Raw genomic sequence first — 12,906 nt, forward strand, 5'->3', positions numbered from 1 at the left:
CGGATGGCATCATCTCTCCCTGCTCAGCAAGCCCAGAGCCAGGAGGCCCCAGGGCCAGGCTCATGGACCAGGCCAGGAAAGGCTGCTGCCAGGGCTGGCATGGACAGTGGCCACCTGCCCCTCCACTCAGGCCCAGAAAGGGGCAGGCGTCTGCCGTGCTCACACAGCTCATCTCCCACCGTGGCTGGAGATGGGGCTGCGACTGGAATCCTGGCTCCTGTGCCCAGAGCCAGTTTCCCTTCACCCTGACCTGCTGAACACCTGTAGCCCGTGTGGTTGGTCCCTGCCAGGGGGCAGCATGGCAGGGCCTGGCCCCAGCTCAGGGCAGCAGATTCCATCACAGTTCTCGGGGAGGTCAGAGGGACTGGTAAGAGTCAGCTGGTCCAGGATGGCTCGGGGAGGGGAGCATCGCAATGGACACAACCTTCTGGAATCACTAGAAAGGAGCCCTCATCCTGGCACCACTACTTATCAGCCTGGGTGAGTCACTTAACCCGTGTCTGCCCCAGTCTCCTCACCTGGAAAATGGGGTGAAGGAGTCAATGTGAAGACACAAGTTTTAGGACATAGCCTGACTTGGTGCGTTTCATTAATGTTAGCTACTCTTACTGTTTTCATTGTCATCACATTCCCTCCCCCAAGACAGGGGATCAGCCGTACCGGGGCCTGGAGGCCTAAGGCCAGCTCCGGGGACAGTTAAGCCGTCCTGTGCCTGGGGCCGGGTGGGCCCACAGCCTGAGCCCAGCACTGCCGGCCCTGGCAGCCCATCAGGCGTGGTGGTCCCAGGTGGGGGCCGACTTGGCTGGATAGACTGGGCAGCCGGGCTGCTTTGGACACACGGGGCCCCTGCCAGGGGCAGGTGCAGGCTCGGCTTGTCACATGAACTAGAGACTTCTTGGGCCGGCCCAGGCCTGGTGGGGACGGGCTACGTCCCACTATGTGTGTGGCCAGAGTGGATGGGCATGTGATTTCTCAGTTCTCCTTCATCAGAGTCACTTCCATTTTTCTTGTCTCTTTGCTCTCTCAACTCCCTGGACTATTTTCAAGGCCCTGGGGGGGCCCAGGCTGGGGTGGGTAATGGTGGCAGTAGTCCTATTGGTTGAGGGGTCCCTGCGGGCCAGGCTGATTCAGAAACGCTCTCCATGGGCTGACCAAGAAGCGTCACGTGCCCCCCGCTTTTCACATGAGAGCCCGAGCCTTCTGCAGGATGGCGCTCCCCGCTTTTCACATGAGAGGCCCGAGCCTTCTGCAGGATGGTGTCCCACCGAGAGTCACACAGCTCGAGGGCTCGGGCCACGTTGCCGCCCTGAGTCTCCCCAGCTGGCGTGGGTGGCCCTGCCTTGGGAGCTCTCCTGAACTTGCGTGGCCCAAGGCCAAGTCTCCCCAGCTGGCTCCAGGCCTCAGCTTATCGTGTGCCCTCAGCCAGGAGCCCCTTCCTGGGCCTTGGTCCCTTGGCCGCAGAGATCCTGTTGGCCCTGCACTGGTGGAGATCGTTGTGGTTTGGACAGTCTCTGGATCCCACAACTCCACCCACTCTCAATGGCCCCTGACAGGTGTCTGGCAGGGAGGCCCCCTTCCTGTCCTTTGTCACCTTCCAAACTGTCGTCCGGACCTGGAGCACTATTTAAAGAGCTGTCGCCGCGCTCCTGCAGCCCTGCTGCAGCGCGAGGGAGCCATCCAGACCATGGTAGGCTGGTGCTGCCCCACCTCCTGACCTTGACCTCATCCTGTGACCTTGACTGCATTTGTGATTCTGACCTTGACCTCATTGCCTGAACTCACCCTGACCTTGACCTTGACCTGATGTTGTGCCTGTCCTGACCTTTTCTTCACCCTTGATGTCATCCCTGCACCCGGCCAGTCCATCTTTGTGGGTCCTGATTTGGGTCTCTGCCTTCCTGGACTCGGTGGGGGCTGCTGAGGTGAAAGCTGGGGCGGGGGGCGAGGAAGAGGAGGGTGGAGGGGGACAGGGTGGGCCAGGCTTGGAGGTTTCAGGGAAAAGTGGGGCTCTGATCTCACTAAGAGAATATGTTTCCTATGGGGGTCGGGGTCACTATTCCAGGACAGCCTGGGTCCTACGGAGCCTGGCATGGGGGCTGCTGGCCTTGCTACGGGGTCCTTCAGGCCATGTGGGGCCTGCCCTGCCACCTTCCCCTTGCCCCTGTGCTCCAGCCCCTTGGGTCTCCCTGTAGGCTCTCAGTGGTGCCGTTCTTTCATGCCCCTGTCTCACTCACCCTCATCGGTCCCTCCTGGCCTGAGAACTCTGTCAAGCCTCAGCTCAGAAGCCACCTCCTCCAGGAGGTCCGCCCTGAGTACCCCAGCGGTACAGAGGCTCCTCTGTGTTCTCAGCATCTTCCCACCCCCCATCACCCTCTAGTGATTGTCTGTCTCCCAGCTGGACTGTGAGCTCCTTGGGGACAAGGACCAGGCCTGATTCAGCTCTAGGTCCCTGGGATTGGGCACAGGGCCTGGCTGGAGGTCAGCAGGTACCTAATACATGTCCGGATGCTTTGAGGGAGACGTTATCTCGCTTTTATAAATGAGGCTCAGGGCAGAAAACTGATTTTCCTAACATCACAGAGGCTGTGAGTAGCAAAGGCAGGATTAGAACTCAGGTCTGGGTGACCCCTTCTGCCCTGAGATGTTCCCTTCAGCGGATTTTTAGAGGCACATTATAAATGGGAATTTCCAAGACAGCTGGGCTGGAAAGGGTCCTGGCTGGGAGATCAGAAGCCCGGTCAGGGCCCTGGGCCTCAGGTTTGCCTGTGCAGTAGGAGAAAACAGCCCCTTCCTTCCTTGCAAGGTTCTAGAACAGGGTCTGCCACACAGTAGGGTGACGTTTCCCCCAGATGGACTTGAAAGCCTGGGGCGAGACAGGGATGGGGGATGCCGTGGCCAAGGGCAGGTCTGAGGAGAGAAAGGGCAGCATATCCCACAGACGGAAGTGACTGCTTTTTATTAACCAGAAGGAAATGTATATATAATTGTGTGAGATGAATTCCACAGGGAGGTTCTTTTCTTTATGACGTCTGAAGGGATTTATAAATATTACAGGGGTTTCACAGCATCATAACGGCCTGGCCGCCCTGCCAGCCCCCTTTCAAAGGATTAGTGGAGACAAAGGACCCAGTAAAAGCTAATTATAAGTCAGCCGGGCACTGGGGCTCCTGAAGTGAGCCCAGGAACCCAGGGGAGTTGGGGGCAAGTGCGGGGATGGGGACATTGGGCGAGTGGACAGGAGTGAGCCAGGGGGAGGGGAGACCACAGAGGCGCTGGGGGCGGGCGCGGGGGCTCCAGGGAAGTCCGGGCCCTGGGGTGGGGTGGACGGGGCTGGGCACAGAGGGTGGAAGGGGCTGAGATGGAGGCCCGAGCTGGGTGTGGGGACGCCCACATCTGTGGAGGGTCCCCTTCCACCTCCTCCTCTGTGAAGTCCCGCCTGTCCTTTCCCCCCCATCACAAGCCAAGTCTGGGGCTCCTTGCACATGGGGACCTCAGTGACGGCTGCTGAGAGAAAGGTCCCTTGGAGGGGTTTGGGAACAGAGAGCTTTCAGCAAATGCCCAGTAGTGGATGACCCTCAGGCACCATGACATCTGGAAAGAAACACACGGAGGCAGGAAGTCTGGCCAGAGACCCTCCACGTGGGTGGTCACCTGCTCTGCCTGCTGCCCTGAGATATGCCCTGAGCTCTGGGCCGCTATTTCCAAACCAACCCAGATCGGAGCCAGGCCCTGGGTGGGGGAGGGGAGCCCAGCGGGTGGGACAGACACAGGCAGATATGGCAGGACTGTGTGCTACGTGCTACGGGGTGTGGAAGCCCAAGACTGGTGGGGAGGGACAGAGGGGGTGGGGGAGCTCTAAGTTGGCCTTGGGAGGGGTTAGTCAGGGAAGGCTTCTCAGAGGAGGAGGCGGGGGAATTAAGCCTGAAGGATGAGGATTCATCCCGATGGAAGGCAGGGAATGTGTCCCAGGTAGTGGGAATGGCAGGAGCAAATGTTGGGAGAGAAGGAAGCTCAAAGCAAGTGGGGGGGACCCAGGTTGCCGGGGGAGGATGCTCTGGGAGAGGGAGCAGACCTCGCAGGGCTAAGGGGTCTGGGTGTTACCCTGAACACCGGGGAGGGTGGCAGGAGAGGTGGGGCCCCCACACGGTGGCTGGTGCCAGAAAAGACCCCCCTGTCTGCTCCGCATCCTGGGCACTGACTTCCTGCAATCTGGAGTCAGGGGCCTGTCGGGGAAGCCGCAGGTAGCCCCGCGGGGTAGCCGCTCTGTTGGCTTCTCGCCGGGAAGAAGAAGCGGGGAAACGCCCTGCTTCTCTGCCAGCCTTCTTGAGGAGCCTGGTCTGCCTGCTGGGGTCCGTGGGGGTGGGCAGTGTCCTTCAGGAGGTGAGCCCTGAGGGTTGAGTGGGGCGAATGGGGGACCTTCCCGGGAAGGGGCTTCTGTAAGGCGTCCCCTGGACCCTCACAGGCACCCAGGAGAGCCCGGAAAAGAGCAGAAGGCGGAGCCAGCTCCAACGTCTTCTCCATGTTCGATCAGTCCCAGATCCAGGAGTTTAAAGAGGTTGGTCAACCGCCCCCAGGGCCGGTGGGAGGGTTACAGGAATGCACGGAAAGCCCTTAGGGAGCCGGCAAGGCGTGGGCTCAGCCCTCAGCCGCTGGGGGGTGATGACATCAGTATCCTTAGAGGCTGCCATGCTATAGCTTAGCCTCTGGAGAGGTGACGCGCTGTCCTTGGGCAGCCTCTCCCCCGCCTCTCCCCGAGCCTTTGCGTGCCGTGTGACCTAGGGCAAGCCCTTCCTCTCTCCGAGCCTCAGTTTCACGCTCCGTAAAATGGGTTTGCTGGGAGCATGACATGAGGGGCGGGCGCGAAGCCCCAGCACGTGCCGGCACACAGCAGGAGCCCAGGGCAGGTTGACCTTCACTCTCATGCCGGCGTCATGCTGAGCTGGGTGACCGGGCGGCCAGACGGCCTGTATTGAGGTTGCCCAGGCAACAGTGGTCGGGAGGACAGCCCCTTGCAGGGAGGGGGGATCTCTCTGGGGAGGGGGCCTGGGCTTGGGCAGGTGGGCGGGTGGCTACTCAGTGCCCGTGTCTCTGCCAGGCTTTCACCATCATGGACCAGAACCGGGATGGCTTCATCGACAAGGAGGACCTGAGGGACACCTTTGCTGCCCTGGGTGGGTGCCCAGCAGCCGGAGGCTTGGGGATGGGGGGCAATCCGAGCCCTGGCCATCCAGAAAGGGTCGGCAGCTGGGGGCAGGCCAGGGCGGTTGGCGCAGGGGATGTGAGGGGCTGGTGTCCTCTGGGGGTGCCGAGGAGGGGCGGCCACCGCCTGGCAGGTCAGGGGAGATCCCGGGTGTTAGAGGAGGACTGGCCAGGGGAGGGAGGGGGGCAGCAGAGCAGGGGGAGACACAGGTGGTGGGGAAGAGGGGCAGTAGTGGCCCGTGCAAAGGCTGGGAGGGGGAGGGGGAGGGGGAGGGGTCAGCAGAGCAGGGGGAGACGCAGTGGGTGGGGACGAGGCTGGAGATATCCAGGGGTGGGACTCGGGTTACCGGGCGGTTTTCAGCTGCCAGCGAGGCTTTTGCCTTCTCTGAGGGCCCAGGGATGGGCCTGAAGCCTGGATGGGGGCACTGGGGCTGGGGGACAGGGGCGTAACCAACTCACTTCTGGACTGAGCCTTAAGCTCGCAGAGATCTGCTTGTCCCCTGGGACCGTGAGGAACCCGGGTCCCCATCCCCTCCTGGGGCACCTGAGCCCTGAGGCCCAGGCCTTCCACCCCTGTGGGCCTCAGCTGCAGCTTCTTTGGGTCTCAGTTTCCTCATCTGTAACATGGGGATAACCACCAACTTGCTCTCCTTTCCAGGGAGGCTGAGGTGGTGGCAGGCGGGTGGTGAGGCTGGGGGCAGCCCCGTGCTGACCACGGCTGGATGTGTCCCCATCCCGAGGTCCCCCAGCAGGGGGGCAGGGCCTTAGGGCTGAGTGGGGGCGGGTGAGACGGTAGGGCTGGGGGATCCTGCAGGATGCTCTGCTCTCTGGGGCTGCCTGCAGGCAGGGTCCCCTCTGACCCTCCTTGTACTCCTGGGTGCCTCCCCTAGGCCGCATCAACGTAAAGAACGAGGAGCTGGAGGCCATGGTGAAGGAGGCCCCCGGGCCCATCAACTTCACCGTCTTCCTGACCATGTTTGGGGAGAAGCTGAAGGGTGAGTGAGGCCCCAGGGGGCCCTGGGGAGGGGATGGGCGAGTGGGTGTGGGTAGGCAGGGCCCTGCGTGCTGACGTACCCCGCACCGATGCACGATGCAGCCCCAGACACCAGCCCCCGGGGCACACACACAAGACCCTGCCTCGGTTTCCACCTCTATATCACAGAGTGGGGCGAATGTGATGACCCCCAGTTTGCAGGGCTGTGAGGCGCCCAGCGGGATAGTTTGCGAGAAAGCCCTTCGCCCACCGTCAGGATGGTGCCCCAGCCCCAGCCCCACCTTCCTAGCCCTGGGCTCATCTTGCCTGTTCTGCCTTACCACCCGCTGCTGACAGGAGAAGGTGGGATGGGGGAGGGGCGTTCTGGAAGCTTCTGTGGCCAACCCCAGTACAGGATGGGCTTCTCCTCCAGGGAAAGGATCAGGGGCCTCATTCGTGAGTGAGGAGACCCAGGCTCAGACGGGTCACCACACCTGCTCCAGGTGTCCCAGCATCGAAGTGGCAGGGATGGAACTGTAACCCCGACTCTGGCTCTAACCACTGCACTCCCCTGAGATGCAGCATCAGGCCAGGCTGGGGTTCTGTGGTCAGAAGGAAGGGCCAGCCTGGGCTGCGGCTGCCCTTGCGGGGTGGGGCTCATCGTCATCCCAGGCTCAGGCAGCCCCTGCCTGATACCCTCCCCTGGCGCTTCGGCTACAACTGGGCTTAAGACCTGGTCTCACACTGACCCCCAGGGTGACCTTGGGCAAAGCTTATCGGCTCTTTGCACCTCAGTTTTTCTGTCTGTAAAATGGGGGTTGTGTTAGTTTCCCGAGGCTGCTGTAACAGATGACCACGAACTTGACGGCTCAAAAAACCAGCAATGGGGCTTCCCTGGTGGCGCAGTGGTTGAGAGTCCGCCTGCCGATGCAGGGCACACGGGTTCGTGCCCCGGTCCGGGAAGATCCCACATGCCGCGGAGCGGCTGGGCCCATGAGCCATGGCCGCTGAGCCTGCACGTCCGGAGCCTGTGCTCCGCAACGGGAGAGGCCACAGCAGTGAGAGGCCCATGTACCGCAAAACAAAACAAAAAACCCCAGCAATGGATTCTCTCAGTTCTGGAATCCAGAAATCTGAAATCTGGCGGGTCGGGCTCCCTGCGAGGCTCCGGGGGAGAACCTGTTCTTGACCTTTGCTAGCTTCTGGTGGCTGCTTCGCTTCCATCTCTGCCTCTGTGGTCATACTGTCCCCTCCTCTTCTGTCTCCCTCTGCCTCACTTTTGTAAGGACACTTGTTATTGGATTTAGGGCCCACCCGGATAAGCCAGGGAGATCAGTCCATGTCAAGAGGCCCTTTTGCCAAGTGACATTTCCAGGTCCTGGGGATGAGGACCTGGGTATATCTTTGGGGGGCCACCACTAAACCCACCACAGCCTGGTGTTGTCCAGCTGACAGAACAGTGCCCTCAGGCCCCCTTCTGGGAAGCTGTTAAGGGTTATTCCTGGGACCATGGCCACCTCCTTGAAGAGCGCAGAAGTCCAGGGGGCAGGGCAGGGGCACACTCACAGGCAAAGACATGCGTGACTCCAGCCATGGCTTTAAAGCAAGTCCTGGAGCTCGTGTCCGTCTGCAGCTGAGCTAAGAGCTCCGACCCAGGGCTGCAGCTTTTTCTCATTTTCGCAGGGGCTCCGGGGCTGGAGCTCCAGCTGAGCCTGTCATGCGAACGTGGCTGAGCCTGGGGTGGGGACAGGAGCCGGGGGGCTGGGCAGGCACCACCTTGTCCTTCTAACTGGGACAAGGACACTGTCATGAGGTTCCCAACAGCAGTGAGGGGAAGCAGTCTCTCTGCAGCCCATTTGATGAGGTTTGCAGTCTGCAGAGCAGAGGAGAGAAGGGAGGAGCGGGTGTGGTAAATGTCCAGCCGTGGGGCCTGAACCCAGGGCAGCTGGTCCACACACAGCCAGTCCTGAGGAAAGCAGGCTGGAGCCAGGCTGCCCCGGCACGGAGGTCTCTCCGGAGACCCTGGGAGGCAGAGACTGCACAGCAGCTCCCCAACCATAATCCCGTGGCCACCCCTTCTCCTCCTGCAAGGCCAGGCTGTGACGGGCCCTGGATGGAGCCTCTGGCCTGGGCACACTGGCTCCCTGCCACCCTACCTAGAGGAAGCCCACGGCTCTGCCTCTAGGAGCTCCCAGGCTGGCAAGGTCAGCACTGAGCCCGGCCCAGTCACTCAGGGCCAGTCTCAGAAATGTGGAGTCACTCAGACATCATCCTGTCCTGGATTATCCTGATGGGGGACACAGCTGGCCCTGACCCGGTCTGATGGGGGAGACACAGATGACGCTGACCCAGTCTGATGTGGGGGACACAGCTGGCCCTGACCCAGTCTGATGGGGGAGACACAGATGACCCTGACCCGGTCTGATGGTGGGGACACAGCTGGCCCTGACCCAGTCTGAGTAACAGGAGCACAGCATGGCAGAACAAGAAGGGGGCTCTGGAGGTTCAAGGAGGTGGCTTCAAACCCTTCCTCCCCTTATATCTGGAGACCTCAGGCAAGTAACAGAGCCTCTCTGAGCCTGAGTTTCCTCTTTGACAAACTGGAGCATCAGGACCTACCACAAGGGGTGTGCTGGGGTCCCATGGGGTACAGTGCCGAAGCTGCAGGATGGACTTGGCACAGAGCACTCAGATGTGTCTGTGGCCATAATAATGTTGGTCAAGACCTTGCCCGTTAATGACCCTTTATCTTAACTGATCCTGGGAGGCAGGCAGCAAACCCCGCCCCTGTCTCCATTTCACCAATGACACAGCTGAGCCTTAAGAAGGAAGGGGACATCCCGTGGTTCCATAGTGAGAAGGGAGGTCAGTGTGACGGGGAGAAGAGCACCAGGTAAGGGTCACCAGGCCACCTGCTGTCGTTCACACAGTCCCTGAGACCTTGGGTGAGACCCTTCCTCCCTCTGGGCTTCAGTTTCCCCATCTGTACCACCAGGGGGCTGGGTATTTAATCCCATTGTGTTAGTAGAACCATTTCTTCTAATGACATCTTTCCCCAAAGCCCACACCATAAAAGTGATAAAACCAGAACTGCTCTGGAAGCGCTCTGCCTCTCCCGTCCCCCCACCCTCACTCCCACAAACCTGTGGACCCACCTGCCCCGCCTCTGGCCTAGACAACCTCTGTGACTCCTCCAATGCCGCTGCCAGAGCCCCCACCTCCAGCCCCCAAGTAAAAGTTGTTCTCCTCCATCCATCGTCGAATCACATAGCATCAGTTGTGAGAACTTGGACAAGTCACTTAACCTCTCTGAGCCTCAGTTTCTTCGTCTGTAAAATGGGACCAATGGGCAGGAGGGTTAAGCATGTAGTAAATGCCTGGTAGGCCTTTCCAGGTGCATCTGTGCAGGCTGATTGTTGCTATATGCAGAGCCCTTGGCTATTATACTGTTCCTTGTTTCTCTGAAACATCCCTTCTCTGGCCTCACTGTGGACTAGAAGCTGGGGAGGAAGCTCCCTGAGCCCTTGGCCTCTGTAGGGGCCATGGGACCTGCCCCAGCCCCAGCCGCTGCCTGGCCTCTTCATCCTGATGCTCCCCCTGCCTGTGTGCGCTGCTTCTAGGTACGGACCCGGAGGAGACCATTCTCCACGCCTTCAATGTGTTCGACACTGAAGGGAAAGGTTTCGTCAAGGCTGATTTGTAAGTCTCCTCGGCCTTCTGTTTTGGTTTTTCTCTCCCCAAAGTCTCAGGTGATAGATGGACTGAGGTCGGGTCAGGGTGGGTCGCAGCCCAGTCTCCTGTCCTGCCTGGAACTCAGGCATCTCAGGCAGCTTCCAGCCAGGAGCCAGGAGGCCGCTGCCCTGCCCAGTTCAGCCATTACTAGATGTCCCTTCCCCTCTCTGGGCCTCGGTGTCCCCATCTGTGTGGATGTGTATGGGGAACATGGGGTCCCCAGGCGAGGGCTTCCCAGTAGCGAGGGAGGAATGGGTGGGGGTAGAGGTGGGCCCTGAAGGATGACTAAGGATCCCCCTGGCTGGAGCACACAGAGGAAGGCAGGGCCTGTGTGGGCCCTGGACCTTGGGTCTGCCCTGGGGGCATGGGAGAGCCTAAGCAGCAGTTAGGCAGGGGCAACACGGAGGCCAGCCTGGAGGAGGAGAAGAGAGGGTTGCAGCGGCCACAAGGGTCTTGGCCATCGGGATGGAGGCGAGTGGATGGGTGAGTGAAATACAAGAGGCCAGCACCAATGGGATCCAGGGTGTTGGGAAGAGGACTGAGCCAGATGTTAGCCAGGGCCCAAGTGGATGTGGGGATGGAGGCGTAGCCATGGGAAGGAACCAGCTCAGCTGGGGCCGCAGAGAGAGTGCGGTGGCCGTGGGCAGCTGTCCGGCCTCCACTGGGCTGGCATCACTGAAGGAGGGAGCGCTAATGCCTGCTGTGTCTGGGAGCCTCAGCCCAGGGAGAGCACAGGGCAGACAGCCAAGACTTGCGGGCCGGGGCGGGCCGGGCAGAGGCAGCCGGTCCAGGGGCTGAGACACTGAGTGTTCTGAGCCAACCCCTGAGCTGTCCCTTCAGGGCCTCCAAGGCCTCCCTGGGCCTGTGGGTGACCCTGGGCAGGCAAGATTTCTTCCTTAGTCACAGGCTTCACGACCAATTACTGTGATGCTTGAGGCCTCGGCTGGAGGCTAATCTTGCTTTCTATTCAACGTTAGCATAGCACATGATGGAGGTGGGGTGGGAGAGGGCAGGGGGGCAGGGAGGAAGTGGCGAGGGTCTATCTTGTCTCTCAGACATTCTTACAGCCCCTCACCCCCCAGAGTTTTGAGTCACACTCTCCTCAGGGGTCGGGGAGGGGTTCCTGAGGTTCCCGAGGGTCTCTTCAGGCCGCAGCCCTCTCCTTCAGCCCTCCCTCAGAGGCCGGGTTCCCACCCCCATCTTGGAGACCTAGGGGGGCACTGGGGGAACCCCTGGGGTGACCCGAACCCACCCCTCTACTGCCACCTACCTTCCCTCCCACTAGAGCAAAGTCAGGGCTGGGAGGAACCCTTTGGAGACCCAGTTTGGGAACCGCGGGCGCCATCCCCAGGCTATGGGATCTGAGAGACACGGCTGCCTGCCAGCCCGGCCACAGAGGAGGCTCTGGTTGAAAGAGAGTCTGTGAAAAATCCCCAGCGTGGAGAGTTGGAAACTGTGACTGTCCTGTAGTAACATAAATAATGGAAAATGTGCGTCGGTCTGGAGCAGGGCGGCGGCTGCCGGGTGCTCAGGGCCCTGTTCAGCCCTCTGGTCCCACCCCTGCCCTCTGCACCCCCTGAGAGCTCCTGGGGGCACCAGTCCCTCCCCAACAGCCTCAAATGCCCCACCTCTGGCCATCCCTCCAGGCCCCGGGCAGCTCTGGCCGCTGTGGGCAGCTGCTCCTCTGGACCACGCAGGGGGACAGTTTCCCTCTCTGTAAAAGGGGGATAATAGTACTCACTTCCCAGGGCTGCGAGGAGCAAAGGAGACCTGGGCAGGCGCAGGAGGACGCGGACCTGGGTAGCCTTCCTGCCCCCTGGCTGAGTGCAAGCGCCTTGCACGCTCCGAAACACCTTACAGATGTCCACAAAACTCGTAAGCTGAAGAGGCGGTGCGTCTAGAACCAGGGCAAGGAGGCTCCCCTCAGTGACCTAGAGGCTGATTATTAGTGCACGATGGGACATCAGAGTGGCCCCCACAGTCATGTCGGGGTCCCAAGGCCATGTCATTGGGTCCCCACCTGATGTGAAGAGGGGAGTCCACGTTACAACGGAGGCCGAGAGCTGAAGTGGCCGCCCGAGGCCACACAGCCATCTGGGGCTGTAGGGCCAGCCCTGGTTGGGGTCCTCCTGGGCCATCAGCCCAGGATCCGCGTGTCCACATCCAGAGCGGCCCTTACCCTGAATGTGACCCTTTCTCTCCCTTGAACAGCATCAAAGAGAAGCTCATGACGCAGGCAGACCGCTTCAGTGAGGACGAGGTGAGCGCCGGCTTTTCAGGTCCTTCCTTGCTCAGCACTGACGAGCATCTTCCTGGGAAGCGCTCTTTCTTTAGTGATCTGCTGAGATGATGCCCCCTTGACTCCTAGGATGGGAACAAGGGTGGTGGGATCCTGGCCTGCTGGCCTGGCCTCTGTGGCCTCCACCCTGATGCCTCCCTCTCCAAAGAGGGGAGCGACATTCTGCCTAATGCCCTTGGGTGACCCCCGGCTCTGGCCCCCCCTCGGCCCTGGTTGAGGCTGACTCCCGGCTCCTTCCCCAGATCAAGCAGATGTTTGCTGCCTTCCCGCCAGATGTGTGTGGCAATCTGGACTATAGGAACCTGTGTTACGTCATCACGCATGGCGAAGAGAAGGACTAAAAGGGGACCGCCGACGGCCCCCCCCACCCCATACACACATTCAGAGGCAGCAAACACGGGGCTGGGGGTGGGGGAGAGGGGCGGCCGTTGAGGAGCCCCTGCAGCCAACGTGTGTGTGTGAGGAAAAGGCTCTCTGGCCTGTGGGTCAGGGGCAAAGTAAGAATAAATAATGTAACAAGGTCTGAGGTTTTGTGATTAATGCTCCGGTTGGGGAGAAAGCTAAACATTCCTGTGTTGTTGGTTTTTCCAAAGTTTTTCACTTCCTGGCTTTGCTCAAATGTTCCTGATGAGCTGGTGTTTAGAACTAATTGATCCCCAGCTGCGGCACAGACACTGTCTTCATTTATGAAGCTTTTATTGAG

The 12,906-nt window shown here is 60.5% G+C and overlaps 1 protein-coding gene across 1 annotated transcript; it reads left to right on the plus strand.

Annotated features, from left to right (window-relative positions):
• Nucleotides 1-437: 437 nt before the first annotated feature.
• MYL10 (myosin light chain 10) lies at nt 438-12,568 on the plus strand. The gene is made up of 7 exons (XM_060123063.1): nt 438-480; nt 4,463-4,555; nt 5,096-5,171; nt 6,090-6,194; nt 9,793-9,871; nt 12,116-12,164; nt 12,446-12,568. The coding sequence occupies exons 2-7, from the start codon at nt 4,520-4,522 to the stop codon at nt 12,542-12,544; spliced, it is 444 nt and encodes a 147-aa protein (XP_059979046.1). The 5' UTR covers nt 438-480; nt 4,463-4,519; the 3' UTR covers nt 12,545-12,568.
• Nucleotides 12,569-12,906: the final 338 nt, after the last annotated feature.

This window comes from Lagenorhynchus albirostris, chromosome 15 (assembly GCF_949774975.1).
Source record: "Lagenorhynchus albirostris chromosome 15, mLagAlb1.1, whole genome shotgun sequence".
Lineage (NCBI taxonomy): Eukaryota > Metazoa > Chordata > Mammalia > Artiodactyla > Delphinidae > Lagenorhynchus > Lagenorhynchus albirostris.

Excerpts from the sequence above, each read along its gene's own strand:
- MYL10 (XM_060123063.1), top strand. The coding sequence starts at position 4,520 with ATGTTCGATCAGTCCCAGATCCAGGAGTTTAAAGAG. Across the intron at positions 5,172-6,089 it reads GGACACCTTTGCTGCCCTGG|GCCGCATCAACGTAAAGAAC; the intron begins GTGGGTGCCCAG and ends TGCCTCCCCTAG. Across the intron at positions 12,165-12,445 it reads ACCGCTTCAGTGAGGACGAG|ATCAAGCAGATGTTTGCTGC; the intron begins GTGAGCGCCGGC and ends CTCCTTCCCCAG.